This window comes from Carlito syrichta, unplaced genomic scaffold, assembly GCF_000164805.1.
Source record: "Carlito syrichta isolate Samal-C Ts95f unplaced genomic scaffold, Tarsius_syrichta-2.0.1 Scaffold302538, whole genome shotgun sequence".
NCBI lineage: Eukaryota > Metazoa > Chordata > Mammalia > Primates > Tarsiidae > Carlito > Carlito syrichta.
In genome coordinates, this window is record NW_007246634.1 from 278,197 (window position 1) to 296,101 (window position 17,905).

A 17,905-nucleotide genomic window follows, 5' to 3' on the forward strand; every position below is an offset into this window, starting at 1 on the left:
CCGGCCGCCGGGAGGGCGCCGGGGGCAGCGGCCGGCCCGGCGGGGGCCGCCGTCAGCTGAAAGAAGGCGCCACCGTGCCTTGTGAGCGCACCCTAGCTCTGCGGTACAGCCACACACACGCTTCTTCCCGGGCGCCCTGTTTCTTGACATACACGGCCCTTGGTGATCGCCGGGCCTGTCTCCTCCCACCCATGATACGATACACCGTGCGTCATCGTTCTTTAAACAAACGAAGCTGTTTCAAATCCTTCGTGCAGTTGTGCTATGCTGTTTCTTCTACTGGCGTGCAACCCCTGTGTAGAACTTTTATGCGAGGGGGGGCCCCAAAACCGGAATTTATGTATAAAAATTTGTGTATGTTTAAACTTGAGTCGCTTTCTGAGTAGTCTCCGTTTGATGCAATACACCTATGGAGACACTTTTCCCACTGCTCAAAACAGTTTTTGAACTTGTCAATTTTGATACTTTTTGGTACTTCTGCCATGTTTTTGTTTCACCTCTACAACATTGGCAAAACGTTTCCCTGTGAGGTCTTTTTTCATCGGGGAAACAAAAAGTCCCTCGTAAGAGACCAGGTGAATAAGGAGGGTGAGGCATGGGGGTCATGCTGGTTTGGGTCCAAAATTGCTGAACACTCAGCCCAGTGTGGGCAGCTGCTCTCATAAATCACCCACCATGAAATGGACAAAGGCGTCTTCAAGAATCTCGAAAAATAAAAAAATACGCCGAATGCAGGCTCTCACAACGATGCTACCTGGTACACTGATGCTGATGGGTCCCTAGAACACTTACCTAGCAGGAGAAGCCTGTACTATAAGGGGCCTGCCCTCCAAAAGACAATTCTGGTTTTCTTTTTTCAAAAACTCTTACTCAGGCTGACTTCAAGCGCCTTGACATCCACTCCACTCCTACTCTACTCGTCTCTAACTGCACTCTTCTCGGAACTTTGCACATATTTTTATCTCTGTAGCTCCCGCGCTGTGTAATAGTTTACATGATGGTTGTTCCAACTATTCTGTGAACTCCTTGAGGCCAAGGTCCAGATCTTGTTGTCATTTTATTTCTAAGGCCTATCATTTGATAGATATGCCAAGTTGAATAATTCTATCCCACATATATTTTGTACGTTCTCCTGTCATCTCTTCTGATTTAGAATCACCAATTTAAAAACAACAAAACCAAAAAGGAACAAAATGACAAAACACATGAATGAGAAAAGCTGTTGGAACCAAAGTTCTGGTTATGACAGGAGCTGGAAAGAAATATGAAACCTCTGGGCCTTAGCCAGACAGAAATTACAAAGCAGAAATATAACAGACTCCAAGACAGTGTAGCCAACAATAGAAAAATGCGTAAAGTTAACCTGGAATGGCCCAGCAACAAACATTTTAAAAGTGCACGATGGTATTTATATATAAAAACTGCATTACAAGTAGTACAAAACCTTATTACAGGAATGACCAGTCCCCTCGGTGTCTGTCCCTTGACCCACCCATGTCCAGTATGAATCCAACCCTCAGTGTCCCTGACTGGTTCCTCAGGCTCCCCATTGGGCTATGTGCGCACATCCCTCCTCCCCACACAAAGGACCTTTGGGATTTATTAAAAATTATGCAGTCTAAAGTTTTATATGCAATGTCTTGCTGCTATTTCTACAAAAGTCAAGGTGTAACACAATGCAATTTCACAAGAAGCTGAGGTGATGTGGCCCAGGTACCTAATCGCTCTGGGAGCCCACCTGATCCAAGGGACTATGTTACATACGACCTTCATAGTTGTTAGTGATGACCACGCCTTCCAGTCCTCTAGCTTCCCAGTCAGCAGGCATGCCAAAGCTCCTGAGTGCTGAATTAGCTAGTGGGGTTTAAGGAAAGCACTGTATTTTTACTACTTTACTCCTAGGTAGAAAGGGCATCATTTTTTAAAGTCTCATGGAAAAAATTCCCTTCAGAATTCAGTGTCTGGAAAGGTTGGCAGACAATACAGGGGCTATGCTTCTGTATTTATGATACTGAACTGTCACTTCTTCCTTTCTCCCTTGGCTGCTGAGATGGCCAGAGCTAAACTTTAGGCAGCTGGGTTTATCCTCAGTGTCCATATATTTGCATTGTTCTTTTTTCTCATCCTGGTTTTTTACCTTGTTGCTGCTTCTCTCTTTCTTCCTTTGCATGAGTCCCTGTGTAAGCTATCACATGTTTCTTGAGGTGAGGCCGTCAAACAAGGTAAACACTGAAAAGAAAGAGCCCCCAACAAAGACATCTAGAGTAGCATCTTCTCTTTTTTTAAAGAGACATGGTCTCACTCTCTTACAAAACCAATCAAATACATCAAAGATCTTACATTTCAGTCCAAACCAAATAATATGCATTAACTTTATATTTCTCTCACTTCTAAATGTGTTTGTTCTTGCTTCTTCTAAGCCCTCATCCCTCAGGTTGATTCCAGCCAGGGAATCATAGGATATTGTAGATCGTCCAATATTCAGTTCACCGCCCACAAGACCGTTTCTCCTGTTTGTGGCCTAGTTCTGAGATATTCCATGATTGCTTCCTTCCCCAGGAAACCTAAGAAATAGTTTCATTTTCATGACGGGCAAGGGCTTCAGGAAGAGTCGTACCACAGGGTCCCTGGAAATGAAACCTGAAAGAGAAGGGACAAGACAAATACAGCAGAGTTATGAGCAGCAGGTTAGCAAAATTAATATACTGCTTCAGTAAGCACCCATTTCTTAGATTACATCCAAAGTAAAATCCCGATTCTCATAAATACGGTATTTTGAATTTCTATGCTCACCTCTTTCATATCGTTTCTGACAACTCAAGTTATAATAGTTCACTATGGGCGGGCCTTGGTGACTAAGGGATTTAGAGAAACAATTGTCTAGAATGTATGTGCTATCAATGAGAATTTTATTTTAGGGGGTAGAAGGAAACATGATGGTAAAGTATATTTTCTGACTGTATTGCCAAACTCATCACCGAAATTGTAAGTTAAATATATATACATTGGCCAGGCTTGGTGGCTCAGCCTGCAATCCCAGCACTTTGGGAGGCTGAGGCGAGTGGACTGCCTGAGCCGAGGGGTTCAAGACCAGCCCAGGCAATTTGACGAGACCTCATCTCTTCAATAAACCAAAAAATTAGCTGGGTGTGGAAGCATGTGCCTGTAGTTCCAGGGAAGGCTGAGACAGAAGGATCACTGGCACCCAGCAGGTCAATGCTGGGCTGGCCATGAGCGTGACACTGCACTGCAGCCGGGCGGTGGAGTGAGACTCCAACTCGAAAAAAAAATTATGTGTGTGTGTGTGTGTGTGTGTGTGTGTGTGTGTGTGTATGTTAAAACGGCATTCACATGTACTGAGGACAAGAGAAAAACCCTCATACACCATAAGACTGTAAAGATTTCAGCTGAGTCAATAAGCTTCTCAAATCATCCACTGGACTTTATGACTAGCCTCTTATAGTTAGAAAGAAGAAAAAGAGAAAGAGGAGAGAGAAAAAGAAGAAAAATCAATTATTTCTGTTTCTATCAAGGAAAAACACTTAGGACTGGGGGAAAAAACTATGAATAAGAAACAAAAGCAGGACTTTCTAGTGCATTAATAATAAGAAAACCAGCTGAGCCCAATTAAAAATGGAAAAGGCATTTTCCTCAATGAAATTCATCATGCACATTACTTATTACTGATACAATACAAATCATGGCTGCCTTAGCCCTAAAATACTCTGTTCCCTCAACAGAGTGTCACTAAATGTGCAGCCCTGACCAAACGGCATTTCCAATCCCTCTGCCACCCACAGCATGCTGAGCACTGGCTGCTAGAAGGCTCTTTGCCAGCATGGTGGTTATCCAGGAATTACAGCCAGGCATGGAGGGGGCTTTTAGGGAGTTACCAGATCTTCAGCTTACACCTCTTCTCTTTCCTAAGAAAAGTGACTTTCAAGTACCCCTTTGTGCATTCACCCTGCTCCCATTCTTCAGAAGCAAACTGGACCCCTTGCCCATCCCAGATTTCACAATGGTGCCTTATCCCTGAGTGTGAAACGTATCGGGCGCTAAGTAAAGCAGCATTTGGAATATCGGGAAACAAGTGGTTTCCATAGGCTGGGTAATACATCCTCCAGCAAGTAGGGCTGTTTCATTCTTGCTTTCAATAAAGCTGAAAGAGGATCTGATAGAATTGTCAATGAACAGATCTCTTAACGTAATACAAAACTACTATGTGAATTTGGGCACATAACTTGGAAGGTGGTCCAAAATCAGAGTGGCAATGCTATAACAAAATTCCTTTCCTGCCTGGAGTTTAGGTAGACCAGGTCTCTCAGTGCTGACAAATACAAAAAAGCAGAAACTAAGAATTACAGCTGACATGGAAAAAGTAACATTTAGTTTGGCTAGTAAAAATCTGCCCAGCAAATCCTCAGATTGGAATAAAAGACACAGATAAAGCCAGCTACAAGGTTAATAGAAAACAATATATTTCCCCACCCCAGGATAAGGTGCAAAGTATCTTAACTCCCTTCTTCGAGTGACTGCTGCTTTTTTCACTCACTGAAGAATTTTGTTCTTTAAAATCATGAACTATCAAAAACGTTGCTACTTGAAATTACAGCAGTAAAAAATGACTTAGATCCCTCGGAGCCTTGTTGGGAGCTGGCCACGGAGGCCCACTGAGCGTTAGGGATCAGGGAGGGCCGTGGACTCCAAGACCGCTAGGATGTGTTCGGGAGCTGTTGACCCCATTTTCCTCCTCCTTTTACCATGCAGCGCAAGTAACCTAAAGGAACTCTGCTGATCTAAGCTGAAGGCTCTGTGACTGTGACAGGCATGGCTCACTCTAGAAACTCATTGTTCCTGTTTCCCATAAACTGTGGTTTTGGCTTAGGTATTAGATATAATTCAAATTCAGGTCACATTTGGGAGCCTTTTATACGGTACAAGCCTCTTTATAAGATTTAAAAGTATATTTGTAGAATTAGTATATACTTACGGAGAGCTGTTTTCAGCTTTTCAATGGTATAGATGACTATCTAGAGTTATCAGAAATGGCCCAGCACAAAGCTTGGGCTGGGCCACATTCCTGAGGGCCCGGCGCTCTTTGGACTGGGCTGCATTCTTTTAGGCCGGCATTAGCTACAGTTAGTGTAGGATTTTTCTATCTATTATAGAAATTGAATTTATTTTATTCATAGAAAGTATTGTAGAATAGGTCATGCTAACATCAGGGAATCATGTTAGTTCAAGCATGATCAATTATGATATTTTGAGGTTTAATAAGAATACAGTTAACTTTAGAAATTTCATTGTCTCCATTTTCTACTATTGTGGTTTTGGTCTTAGTACATTTACAATTTATATTTGGGTTTTATTTTTAGAAGCTTTGTTGCTGATGATCAGCTTTATATATTAGGATCAGGAATTAGAAACTTTCATAGAAATTAGGATATATAGGACTTTAAATAGCCATTTTGTTAAGAGATTGTAGTCTATTGCTCCAAAAAGTGGCCCACTGTGAACCTTGGACTGGGCCACATCCTATAGAGCCCAGCGTGATCTTTGGACTGGGCCACATTCTTTAGGAATTGGTTTAAGCTATAATTAAGAGCTTCCGTAGCATTGTGTAAGTAGTATTAGCATAGAATAGAAAGGTAATAAAGTTTAAGTTAGTCATCATGGGTATTGCGTGAGCTTTCGAAGTTATTGATTATCAGAACATCATTAGGCTCATAGGGATTGTTGCACTGCTTTTGAAGAGCATTAACTAGCAAAGGGAACAATAAGACAATCTTGGGGCTTGTCCTTCCTCATACCTGAGAAAACATCTGGTGGGTGGGGGACGCCCCTCCTGCACCTGGCTTTGTGTTCATGTGAAAGACTTGTGAGACTGTCTGTGTAAAATTTGGGGATAAATACCTGCTGTAACTTTCAATAAACGGCTTCTGCTCATTTCACTGAACAGTTGTCCACTTTCTTTCTTTCTCTCTCTTCCTCTTTATATCTATCCCTTCATCTTTCTTTCAATATCTATCCCTACTACAGAATCGGCTTCTGCACTAGACAGAGTCCAGTCTCTTTCTTTCTCCCCCCCCTTTCTTTTTTTCTTTATTTCTCCAGAATAATCGCCCAAGCTGCCACACCTTCCAAGGGACCTCCTAAATCTCCCCAAAACTTACAGGGGCTGGCCCCCTGCAGTGCCTAAGGATCTAAGTATCAGAGTTTTCCAACCCAGGTGCAGAGCTTCAGAGAAGGGGTTTCTGGACACAACATTTCACATCTATCATGACTTTGCTATTTCTGAGAAAAGAGGACCCTGGCCTACTTTGCCAGCCAGACCAGATGCTGACTCCTTTACACAACAACCTGCTAGTTGCGTGAAGTCTATCAGAAACTGCTTCACTTAAATTTCACTTAGACTGTACCCTACCCCACCTCCTATAATAACTCTGTCTTTTCCTTTGTTTGGGTACATAGCCCACAGTTCCACCAGGATGCAGTATCTTTCCTTGCATTGAGTCAATAAACTTGACCTTGACAGACTACTGGTTTGTCTGTGGTGATTGTAGGTGGACTGGCCTAGAACAGGAAATGTCTCCTTCTAACAACATGTAACACTCAGCCATGAGTACATAAGCCCATCAAAAAGTGTATGTATGTTCCATTTATCTATTAAGAGATGCATTTCCAATAAAATTTTACTGTTCTAGAATTAAGCTAAACTTATTTATTTCTTATTTCAACAACGATGTATACAGATTACTATAGTAATAAGTCAAAGAATTTTCAAATAAAATATTTTTAACATTTTAAGGAAATTTTAAAGATTTAATAATTCATATGCTATTTTGTTGCAGAAGTATAGGTGTAAGTCAAGCATAAAAACGTATTACATTAGTATAAATTTCTGTAGCAGCAGTAATGGAGGGATGAGTTCAAAGAGAAAAGAAAAATGTGACCGTTCCAACTATTAAAGAAAGGCTTGTATATTTATTTTGTACATGGATGAAGGTGGTTATCAAATACTACGACCTTCAGATTTGACTGGATACATTTAAAACCATGATGCTGTTCAGGACCAACTTATGAGGAAAACATAGTATTCAGTTCTTTGTTTTCGTGAGAGGTCACTGAATATGATAGACTCTAAATCCATCCAAGTTGCTGCAAAGTCCATACTTTTATCCTTCTTTATGGCTATGTAATATTCCATCATGTATATGTACCACATTTTTGTTATCCAGTCTACTTTTGATGGGCAGCACAGTCGTGGGACACCGTGGGGCAGGGGGGTTGCAAGATTGGGGGGCACATAATATCACTAAGGGTACCTGATCCTAAACCAGGGGAAGTGAGGACCAGTGGGAGGCCCAAACTTCACCTGGACATCGACCACTTATGTACCTAAACGTGACTTTCACCCCACATCTTTAAAATAAAATAAAGAGAAAAAAATAAACAATTTTTTAAAATCATGATACTGGAGTTGTATTTTTAACAGTATTTCTAAGGCACTTAGAATCACATCTTTTTCAACTATTTCTGATTTTTAAAATGCTAGATGTCAATTTCTAAAATATGAAAGGTGTACATGAACAATGTTTGAAGACCTCTTTTCTTTTTCTTTTTTTTAGTTGGGGTCTCAATACTACTCAAAGTATTTTAGGCTTTGCATACCAGATATTCTCTGTTGTAACTATTCAACTCTGCTGTCCTACTGCAAAAGCAGCCATAGACAACACATAAATATATGGCATGGCTGTGTTCCCATAAAACTTTATTTACAAATACAGGTGGTGGGCAAATTTGGCCCACAGGCAGCAGTTTGCTGACCCTTGACCTAGGATAGAGTTCAATCAGAATCTGATAAACACGAGATATAAGAGAAAATTCTGCCATTGTTAAACTGTGAGTTTAAACACTACTCTCAGTCACTCTAAAGATATTTTCCCCATTTGAAATATTGAGTAGAATAAGACACCATGATTGCTGGCCTCTCTTCTAAATGTCAGCTTTGATGACTGTGATATAAAAGCACAGCTAGCTTCACTGATCAGTTACAATCTTCTGGGAAAATCCTCTGACTTAGTGCTACAGGCAGCCCCACAGAAGGTGCTCCCCAAAAAAGTCAAAACCAGATGACAGTTCTGTAATCAGTGCTGGTCAGTGAGTAGCCTGACAAATTGATAAGAGTTTCTAGCTAGCAAGCAGCCTGTTTGTCTGAACGAAGACATCACAGGGTTTCAAGACAACATGAAGCAGAAGAATTCTGGCTGAAGAAACAGCAGCTGCTGAAGCTGGTCTGTGGTTTAAGGAGGCTCGACTTGAGCAAAAATAATATACAAGGCCTGACAATTAAGTTCACGAACTCATCCGACAAGTAACAAGTGCCACATGTCTCATTGCTGAATATTACTATGGTCACTTTCGAAGTACTCCCCTTGGGACGCTATGCACTGACACCAATGCCTAGCCCACCTGTCAAAGTACTTTGGAACTCTTTCTCTGGCCATCAGAGCTGTCATCAGATTACCCTTGATGTCCTGAATGTCATCAAAATGCCTTCCTTTCATATTTCCTTTATCTTCAGGTAAAGAAAAAAGTCATTGGGGGCCAATCAGGTGAGTAGGGAGGATGTTCCAATATAGTTATTTGTTTTCTGGCTAAAAACTCCCTCATAACAATGCTGTGTGAGCTCATGCATCGTCATGATGCAAGAGCTCCTTCAGGATCATTTTTACACACACCCTTCTTTTTTTTTTTTAATATTCAAAACAACAGAACAATTTGTTATCTCATCGTTTAGGAACACTCTCCATTCCTAGACCTAAGATCACTGCTTTTATTATTTTCTTGATTGTCCTTCTAGAAATTCTCTTAATAGATCAAGTGTACATACACACATATATATCCTTAAGTTCTTCAACTTGTTCTCTAAGTTGCTCTGCAAATTGCTCTCCAATTTGCTTTATTCACTTTAATTGCATATTTTATTCTCTTGCTTTACACAGATCTACCTCACAGTTTTAACAACTCAATAGTGTTCTGTACTAAGCTGTCCCACACTTTATGTAAACTTCTTCAGTTGTTTGGATTTGAATCATTTTGCTTTTACAGAGAACAAAGCAGTGAACATCCTCATGTACTTAAATGAAGTATGTTCGTAGGATAAATTCTCAGCAGCTAAATAGCTTCATCACAAGCATGTACATTTAACATTTCTATAGACAGATGTTTACACACATCTTTCTCACACCAAGATTATCAGGTAAGATTTTCCTGTTTCTCTATCAATGTTTACTTGATCTGCTGTGCTTCTCTCACAGTCAGCCAACAATTTTGACATACAACTCCCCAAATCTCTGCAATATTTTCATCAGTTCTGCTCGTGACTAGCCATCCTAACCTCTCTGATGCTTTCTGTCTCCTTAGGAAAACGTTTAATTCATTTGTCCACTGACATTTTCTCCATGGCATTATCCTATCCCCATAAACTTGGACTAACACGTTCTTGATTTCACTTCCAATCTTGCCAAGTTTAACAAGAAATGTAATGTTTGTTCATTGCTCTAATTCAAACTGACATTCTCGTGATGACAGCTCTGATGGCCATTAAAAAAAAAAAAATAGTTTCAAAATTGCTTTGACGGGTGGACCAGGTCTGGCATCAGTGCATAGCTTCCCAAGGGGAGTGCTTCAAAGGTGACTATAGTGATATTCAGCACTGAGGTATGTAGCACTTTTTCTAGGATAAGTTCATGAACTTAACTGTCCAATCTCATATTACATGCCAAAAGCTTCTTCTGAATTTGCAGGAAGGACAGCCAAGTTCAGTCTTCTCTTACATGAAGACATGGCCGTATGCAGATGCCAAGCCGCTGCTGGTCAGTCTGTGGCACAGGAGGTGGAGGCCAACTCTGAACTTGGGTGTGGAAATACTCCTGTTTTATTTTCTCCTTTTTCACTATATCTGCATTTTCTTACTTTTCTGTGATGATGATTTGCTTTAATTCTTTATAATCATCAAGGCTGAGATGGAGACCAGAAGACTGGAAATAAACTACGAGAAGAATAATCCAACTGGGGATGTAGCTCCTATCCCACCTCAGGAAGTTTATCCCTCTTGGAGTTTTCTGGTGGTCTTTCAAGCAGACAAGAGGCTTGAATCACCTGCTCTGAAATTACTTTTAATAATGCTAAGTGGCCCTGTTGCTATACATGTGTGCCATAATAAAATCAGTGGGAGGTCCAATGGCTATTTTTTTTTTTTTTTTGAGTTGGAGTCTCACTCTGTCGCCCAGACTGGAGTGCAGTGGCACGCTCCCAGCCACCGCAGCCTTGACCTGCTGGGCTCCTGTGATCCTTCCACCTCAGCCTTCCAAGTAGCCGGAATTACAGGTATGCGCTACCACGCCTGGCTGATTTTTTGATTTATTGTAGTGATGAGGTCTCGCTGCCCAGGCGGGTCTCGAACCCGCGGGCTCAGGCAATCCCCTCACCTCAGCCTCCCAAAGGCACGGGATTACAGGCTGAGCCACCGAGCCTGGCTCAATGGCTATTTTTTATTGGATAAGTTAGAAGATAATTTAATTATTTTTTTATTTTTTTGAGTCAGGGTCTCACACTATCACCTAGGCTGGAGTGCAGTGGCAAGATCACGGCTCACTGCAGCCTCAACCTCCTGGGTTCAGGTGATCCTCCCACCTCAGCCTCCTGAGTAGCTGGAGCTACAGATACATGCTACCACGCCCAGCTAATTTTTCGATGTTTCATAGAGACAAGGTCTCACCATGTTGCCTAGGCTGATCTTAATTTTTTATATTACAGATTTATTAAGATTTAATTCACATACAATCCACACATTTAAAATGTATAATTTAGTGTTTTTTAGTATATTCACAGAATTGTACAACCATCACCATAATCAACTTCTGAACATTTTCATCAACCCAAGGAAAACCTGTACCCATAGGCACTCACTCCACATTCCTTTCTACTTCCCAGTCTAAAACAACCACTAATCCACCTTCTAAATTGCCTATTCTGAATATTTCATATAAATGCAGTCATACAATATATGGCCTTTTATGACTATCTTCTTTCACTTAGCATGTTTTTAAGGTTTGTTCATATTGTAGCATGTATCAGTACTTCATTCTTTTTATGGCTAAAAAATAGTCCCTTGTCCAAACTTATCATATTTTGGTTATCTATCCATCAGTTGATGAATATTTAGGTTACTTCCACTTTTTCCATCAACAAGCTGCTAGGAACATTTGTGTATAATTTTTTGTGTAAACGTATGTTTGCATTTCTAGGACTGAAACTGCTGGGTCATATGGTAACTCACTGTTTTTCAAGGTAGCTGCTCCACTATACATTCCCACCAGCAATGTATGAGGGTTCCAATGTCTTCACCAACACTTATTTTCCTTTATCTTAAAAATTATGACCATGTTAGTGGTTGTGAAGTGGTATCTCATTGTATTTCCCTATTGCCTAATGATGTTGAACATCATTTCAATATGTTTGCTAGTCATGTGGATATATTTAGAGAAATTCCTTTCAAATATTTTGGCCTATTTTTTAATTAGATTATTTATCTTTTTATTATTGAGTTTCAAGAGTTCTTTTATTCTAGATACAAATCCCTTGCCAAATATTAGAGCCACAAATATTTTCTCCCATTTTGTGGGTGGTATTTTAATTTAAATGATGGTATCCACTGAAGTACATTAGTTTTAAATTTTTATACAGTCAAATTTATCCATTTTTCTTATGTTACTAATGCTTTTGGGGTTATAACTAGGAAAGTTTTAACTGACCCAAGGTAACAAAGGGTTACTTCTATGCTTTCTTTTAAGAATTTCGTAGTTTTTGCTCTGACATTTAGGTCCATGATCCACTCTGAGTTACTTTTTGTGTTTAGGGTGACAAAGGGGTCCAACTTCATTCTTTTGCATGTGTTTATCCAGCATCATTTCTTGAAAAGACTATATTTCCCCACCAAACTGCCTTGGCACTCTTCAAAACTCAACTGACCATAAAGGTGAGGGTTTTTTTTTACTGGATTCTCAATTCAGTTCATTGATTCTATATGCTAATCCTTATGCTGGTGCCACACTGTCTCGGTTACTGTACGTTTGCCATAAGTGTTAAAATTGGAAATTGTGAGTTCTTCAACTTCACTCTTCATTTTGCTATGGCTACTCTGAGTCCCCTGCCTTTCATATGAATCTTAAGATCCATTTGTCAATTGCTGCAAAAAGATACCTACACTTTCTACACAAACTTGGGAAGCAGGATTAGTGTCATAATATAGTAACAAATACAAATATTTTTGGTGGTTAGACCAAAGAAAAATTTGCCCAGAGCATACACAGTAAGAACAGCAGGTGATGAAGTTCTACATGAACATTTCCCTGGCCTATTTGATAAGCATTCTGGTGACTTACATCAATTTTAAAATACTTTAGCCGACTTTAAAAATACAAATGGAAAACAAAGCTTCAAGAAGCAAGAAGAGTTCTCAAAATGTGAAAAAGCAAAAGCCCTATGGCAAATCCCACATAAAAAGACATAGCTACCTTAGTCTATAGTGAATGATATTGTGTTTTTCCATAAAAGCAACTATAGCCCAAACATGAAAACATAAAACCTGTGTCGTTTTTAAAAAATTACAACAGTAGGTAAACTCTGTTTAGATGACTGTGTCCAAACCTGTCCAACACCTCCCATCTCCCACCAGGTTATCCCTGTACCTGAATCTGTTTGTGGCTGGGGTGGTCTCTGTGTTAAATTCGGCCACTGGCACGCCCCTGGCAGACACCTGGGGGGCAAACATGGCTGCTGGGTACACCACAGAAGAAGTGCCGACCTACAAGACAAGCACATGGAGATGGACAAATGGCTACATTAAGGAGAGAAAGGGCTGTTTTTCCCCCCCAGAAAACCATACAAAAACTCAGGCAGGTCTGTGGTTGCTGGTATAAGGAAAGCCAAGCTGGAGGAGATAAAATGGAGAAAGACCAGGGGCCAAGAGAAAGTTAGAGGTGTTTTTTCGGCCAATCACTAAAACTGGGAAGAACACATAATATGAAAAGGAGAGTTATGAAGAGTGGGAGGAAAGGTCTCAATCAACATGTTTTGGGGTGTAGTTCTGTTCTTATTTCTGCTCTCTGAAATTATGTAAATGACCCATAACTTTTTTTAAAGTTAGAAAACACAAAGAAAAAACATATACATGTCATCCATAATTCCATTATCCCAAGATAAACACTGTTACTGTTTTGATGTATAACCTTTTGGGGTTTTTTCTTATAAATATATGCTTATAAACATACTTACAGGAATGGAACATGTTTTGTAAACCAGCTTTTCTCATTTAACAATCCATCATGAAGACTGATTGATACTATACTTGACACTGGGAAGTACTCAGTGAATACTACCTGAATGAATATGCACCAAGAGAAAGTGCCTCTGCTTCTAAAACCATATTAAGAAAATTCTGAAACATGTACACAATTTGTTCAATTAATTCCACTTCTAGAAAATTTGTCCTAGGGAAATAATTTGAAGAACATGCTAAGATTTATATCTAACAATATTCACCACATATTTGCTTAAAATATAAATACTTGAAATAGCCCAAATGTTTAGCAGTAAAGAATTCACTGAATACATCATTTTCTACCTATATATAGAACATCATGCAGTCAATTAAAAGATGACATAAACTTGGATGTACTGACACAGAATATGCTAAGAGAATTGCCACTTGACTCCAGCAGTTTCCAAACAGAGTATACATCATGAACTCATTTTTGAATTTTAATCAATATGTGTACATCTGCATAAGAAAAGATCTAGATCAGAGTGAGCAAACTTTTTCTGAAAGGGGCCAGTAAATGTTTTAGGCTTTGCAGGCCATACAGTCTCGGCCATGAGTTCTCAGCTTTGCCATTGTAGTGTGAAAGCAGCCACAGACAGTGCAAAGAAGAAGCATGGTTGTGTTCCAATAAAACTTTATTTACAAGAATAGGTAGCAGGCCATATTTGGCCCACAGGCCACAGTCTGCTCACCCTGATCTAGAAGAAAACATGCCAAACTGCTAAAAGTGACTATTTCTGGATGGTGGAATTATGAGTGATTTCTAATTTTCTCTTTATAATTGTATATGTTTTTGCATTTTCTCAATTAAATTTAAATACATGTATTATTTTAAAAATCTGACCCAAAAATATTTTCCTTTTTTTTTGGTGGGGGTGAGGGAGAAGGGTCTGGGATGCTCAAAACATGGTCTTGCATCACCTTATATTTTAAGATCAATTCTTATTCACTGTTTCTTAGTTTTTCTGTGGATACAAGACCTCTCAACACGTATTTTAAGGAGAGGAAGGAAAAAGAGCAAGGAGAGGGAGAGGACAGAAGAAGTAGAGGGAGGGAGGCAGGGGGAGAGGAAGGGAGGATGGAAACAATAGCAAGCTCCAGACAGTCTTCAGTGTTTCAGAAAATCCCAAGGATTGGGAAAGGACGTGACCTACCACTAGACATAAGTCACAGAGGGCAAGCTCCCTGTCAACCTCCTCCAGAATGTCAGGATCCAGGTTTTCTCCAAACCACACGACGTGAGGCCGTAGTAAGCCCCCACACCCAGGCACTTCACACCTGGAAGAACGAGATCCTTAAGCCAACTGGAGCCAGGCTCTACCAGGTCTGCCCAAGTGAACCAGAGGGAGGCTAGGGGCCACTCCAAACTGAGTCAGTCCAGATGGTTCACCTTGGATCCTTATTCCTGTCCCCTTCCTTCCAGCTCGTGTAAACTTTCCCTGGCTACAAAGTATGGAGTTTAACTGTTTTTGTTAAGTTTTTCTCTTGCCTGTGTTCACTGACTTAGTGTGTTGACATGTTGCTTAAGCTATGCTTGGCATTTTCCTTCTAACAGCTTTCTCTTTCCCAGTTATTCATCATACTCTTAGGCTCAGCTGTGCTCACAGTTACCTAGACCCGGGAGTAATCCTGGACTGACATTTGCCTCCGACACCCTAATCGTCCCCTAATTTCATCAGCCACCTCCTTTCATTTTCTCTTAGATTCACCCCTCTCTGGACCAGTCTGCAGCCAAGCTCAGTGTACATTACCAAAAACCCTTGTCTCTTTCACTCCTTCCTACTCTGGGTCAAGTTCCACACACCTCCCAAAATCACTTCCCCCAACACCCTGTTCATCACATTAATCTCCTACATCATAGGAATCCCTCAGGACTCCCTATTCTTTCAGATGGAAACTTTAGCAATGAAAACTCATATATACAAAAAATAAAAAGAGTTCTGTGGTTAAATAAGTCAGTGAAGCATTAATCTACACATTATAACCACTTTTTTTTTTTTGAGTTGGAGTCTCACTCTTGTTGCCCAGGCTGAGTGCAGTGGCAAGCTCATGTACACCGCAGCCTCGACCTGCTGGGTTCAGTTGATCCTTCAGCCTCAGCCTTTCAAGTAGCTGGAACGACAGACGCATGCCACCACGCCCAGCCTATTTTTTGACTAACTGTAGAGACGAGGTCCCACCAAGTTGCCCAAGCTGGTCTTAAACTCCTGGGCTCAGCCAAACCTCTAGCCTCAGTCTCCCAAAGTGCTAGGATTATAGGCTGAGCCACCATGCCCAGCCTATAACCACTGAGCCACCATGCCCAGCCTATAACCACTTTTAAGAAACCAACAATGGATTTCAACCAATTAATACTTTGAGAAGTCCTGCAGTAAAGCAAATTTATTTTAACTTTGTTTAGTCTAATGTTTCCATATTTGTTTGGGTACATAATATCTTTTTTTGTTTTAAGTAATGCCTATCAACATCTCATGGAATTAGTGCTCTTCTAAAATCTAGTTTTTGAAAAATTGGCATAAAAATCTTCCTAATTTTTTTTTAAATCTACAAAAATAACTTCACCTTTGCAAAACCTTTTATTGCCCCCCTAACTCTGGATTAGTAATACTGGTGGTGTTATTGACCAGTTACAGGATGCCAGCGTCTCTACTTTTTATACACTGGATAACCACCTGCCGTATGTCAATTTCAGAAACATTCCAGACCTCAAAAGATTCCACCACAATACAAGGCAAAAAAGGGACTGCAAAGAAACTGTGCTTTTCACCCTGGTTTGGTTCATCCTTTTGGTTTTGGTTTGAGAGGTCAAGGCTAGTTTGTATATTTGTGCATTTAAGAAGCAACTCACCAAAAAAGTTTAGGTTTTGATTCTAATTTTCCTTTTTTGCAACCTAGAACACAAAATACAAATCAAAGTTTCTACCTACCGGGGAAGTTTACCCACTGGGATTCTGGCATCTTGAGTTTCTGGATCTGGGGCACTGAAGTAAATGATATTAGAAAAGAAAAAATGTCATCGGCATAATCCAAAAACAAAGAAACAACATAACCCAATAAATCTGTATATTTGCCTGGCAGTATGTGATACAAAACTCCTAATTAACACATGCTCACTTAGAAGAGGATGTGATCCTTAAGACAACCGGAGCCAGGAAGAGGACTAGATGAATGGATCCCAAGCCCTTAATTACCAGTGCTTGTACCTCCAGAGAGGGAAGTTGTGTGTGGAAGAGGCTAGAGTAGCCGGGTGCTGTAGCAAGGAGGGGCTTCATGATTTGCCTGTCATCATTTGAATCTTTGGCAATGACATTTATATAGTACCTATATAATTTATACTGTTTAAAATGGCCCAGTAGAAATTCTCTCAGTATTCTGAATCTATTCCCAAATTGCTTCCTAATTCTAATAATAGTACATATTCATCACAGAAATGTTGGAAAAATTCAGAAAGATATAAAAAAGAAACAAAAATTACTCATAATCCCCCTACTCCTAAAAATCCCTGTTAACATTTTATTGTATTTTCTTCTGGTCTTTTAACTATAATACATACAAGGACACAAACATGGAGTGTGTATGTGTGTGTGTGAGTGTGTGTGTGTGTGTGTGTGTGTGTGTGTGTGTGTGTGTGGTGTGTACGCGCACGTACATTTACATAAAATTGGGATCAAGCTGTACATAGTTTGGCACTTTGTGGTTTTCACTTACTGTATGTTGTGAGAAAATTATGTCTTTTATCACACAGCTATTCTGTGTCTAGTCTTATTGTTCATAAATATCTATGGGAATCTTTGATTAATGTTCAATTTCCTCACATTTATGTTCAACTTAAGGAATAAAACAACATATACTTATTCTGTAGTGAAGTATAATTACCCTTTTCCTGATAAAGCTGGACAAATTGGACTCTTGTAATTCTCAGTCACCACTCCACAAGAGGTACATCGAGTTTTAAACAAGCTACCTAAAAAGTACACATTAAGCAAGTCCAGAATTTAGTAAAATCAAAAGCAATCGTCTCCATGTCTAAACATGTACAAGATAATTTAGTTTTCATACTTCAGTTTATTTTATTTTTAGAGCCAGGTTCTTGCTGTGTTGCCCAGACTAGAGTGCAGTAGCACGATCACAGCTCACTGCAGTCTCATATTCCTGGGCTCAGGCAATCCTCCTGCCTCAGCCTCCAGAGTAGCCAGGACTACAGGCATGCACCACCACACTTGGCTACTTTTTAAAAATATTTCTTAGAGATATGGCCTTGCTGTGTTGTCTAGGCTGGTCTCGAACTCCTGGCTTCAAGCAATCCTGCTTCAGCCTCCGAAAATGCTGGGATTATAGGCACGAGTCACCACACCGGCCCACACAGACTTGTTGAAGGAAAATATTGATGAATCAAAAGTGGGATAGCTTGGTTGTTATTCTCAGTGGCTTAACTGGGCAAACACAAATGCTGGACATTTCAGCAAACAAACCATTTCAGGACTATTTCACAAAGGAAAACGGATTTGCGTTGTTGCC

General features: G+C 40.1%; 1 protein-coding gene across 3 annotated transcripts in view; it reads right to left on the minus strand.

The window, feature by feature from the left end:
- Positions 1–1,094: 1,094 nt before the first annotated feature.
- SIRT5 (sirtuin 5) overlaps positions 1,095–17,905 on the minus strand; it is a 35,667-nt gene continuing 18,856 nt past the window's right edge. For 2 of the 3 annotated variants that reach the window (XM_008056819.2, XM_008056821.2), the window contains 5 exons: positions 17,264–17,351; positions 16,315–16,368; positions 14,542–14,665; positions 12,756–12,871; positions 1,095–2,640 (listed from right to left, as the gene is read on the minus strand). In XM_008056819.2, the coding sequence (XP_008055010.1) occupies positions 2,565–2,640; positions 12,756–12,871; positions 14,542–14,665; positions 16,315–16,368; positions 17,264–17,351 (458 nt within the window). In that variant the 3' untranslated portion in view covers positions 1,095–2,564. The remainder of the gene's footprint in view (positions 2,641–12,755; positions 12,872–14,541; positions 14,666–16,314; positions 16,369–17,263; positions 17,352–17,905) is intronic. The other variant, XM_008056820.2, reaches the window with a different exon arrangement.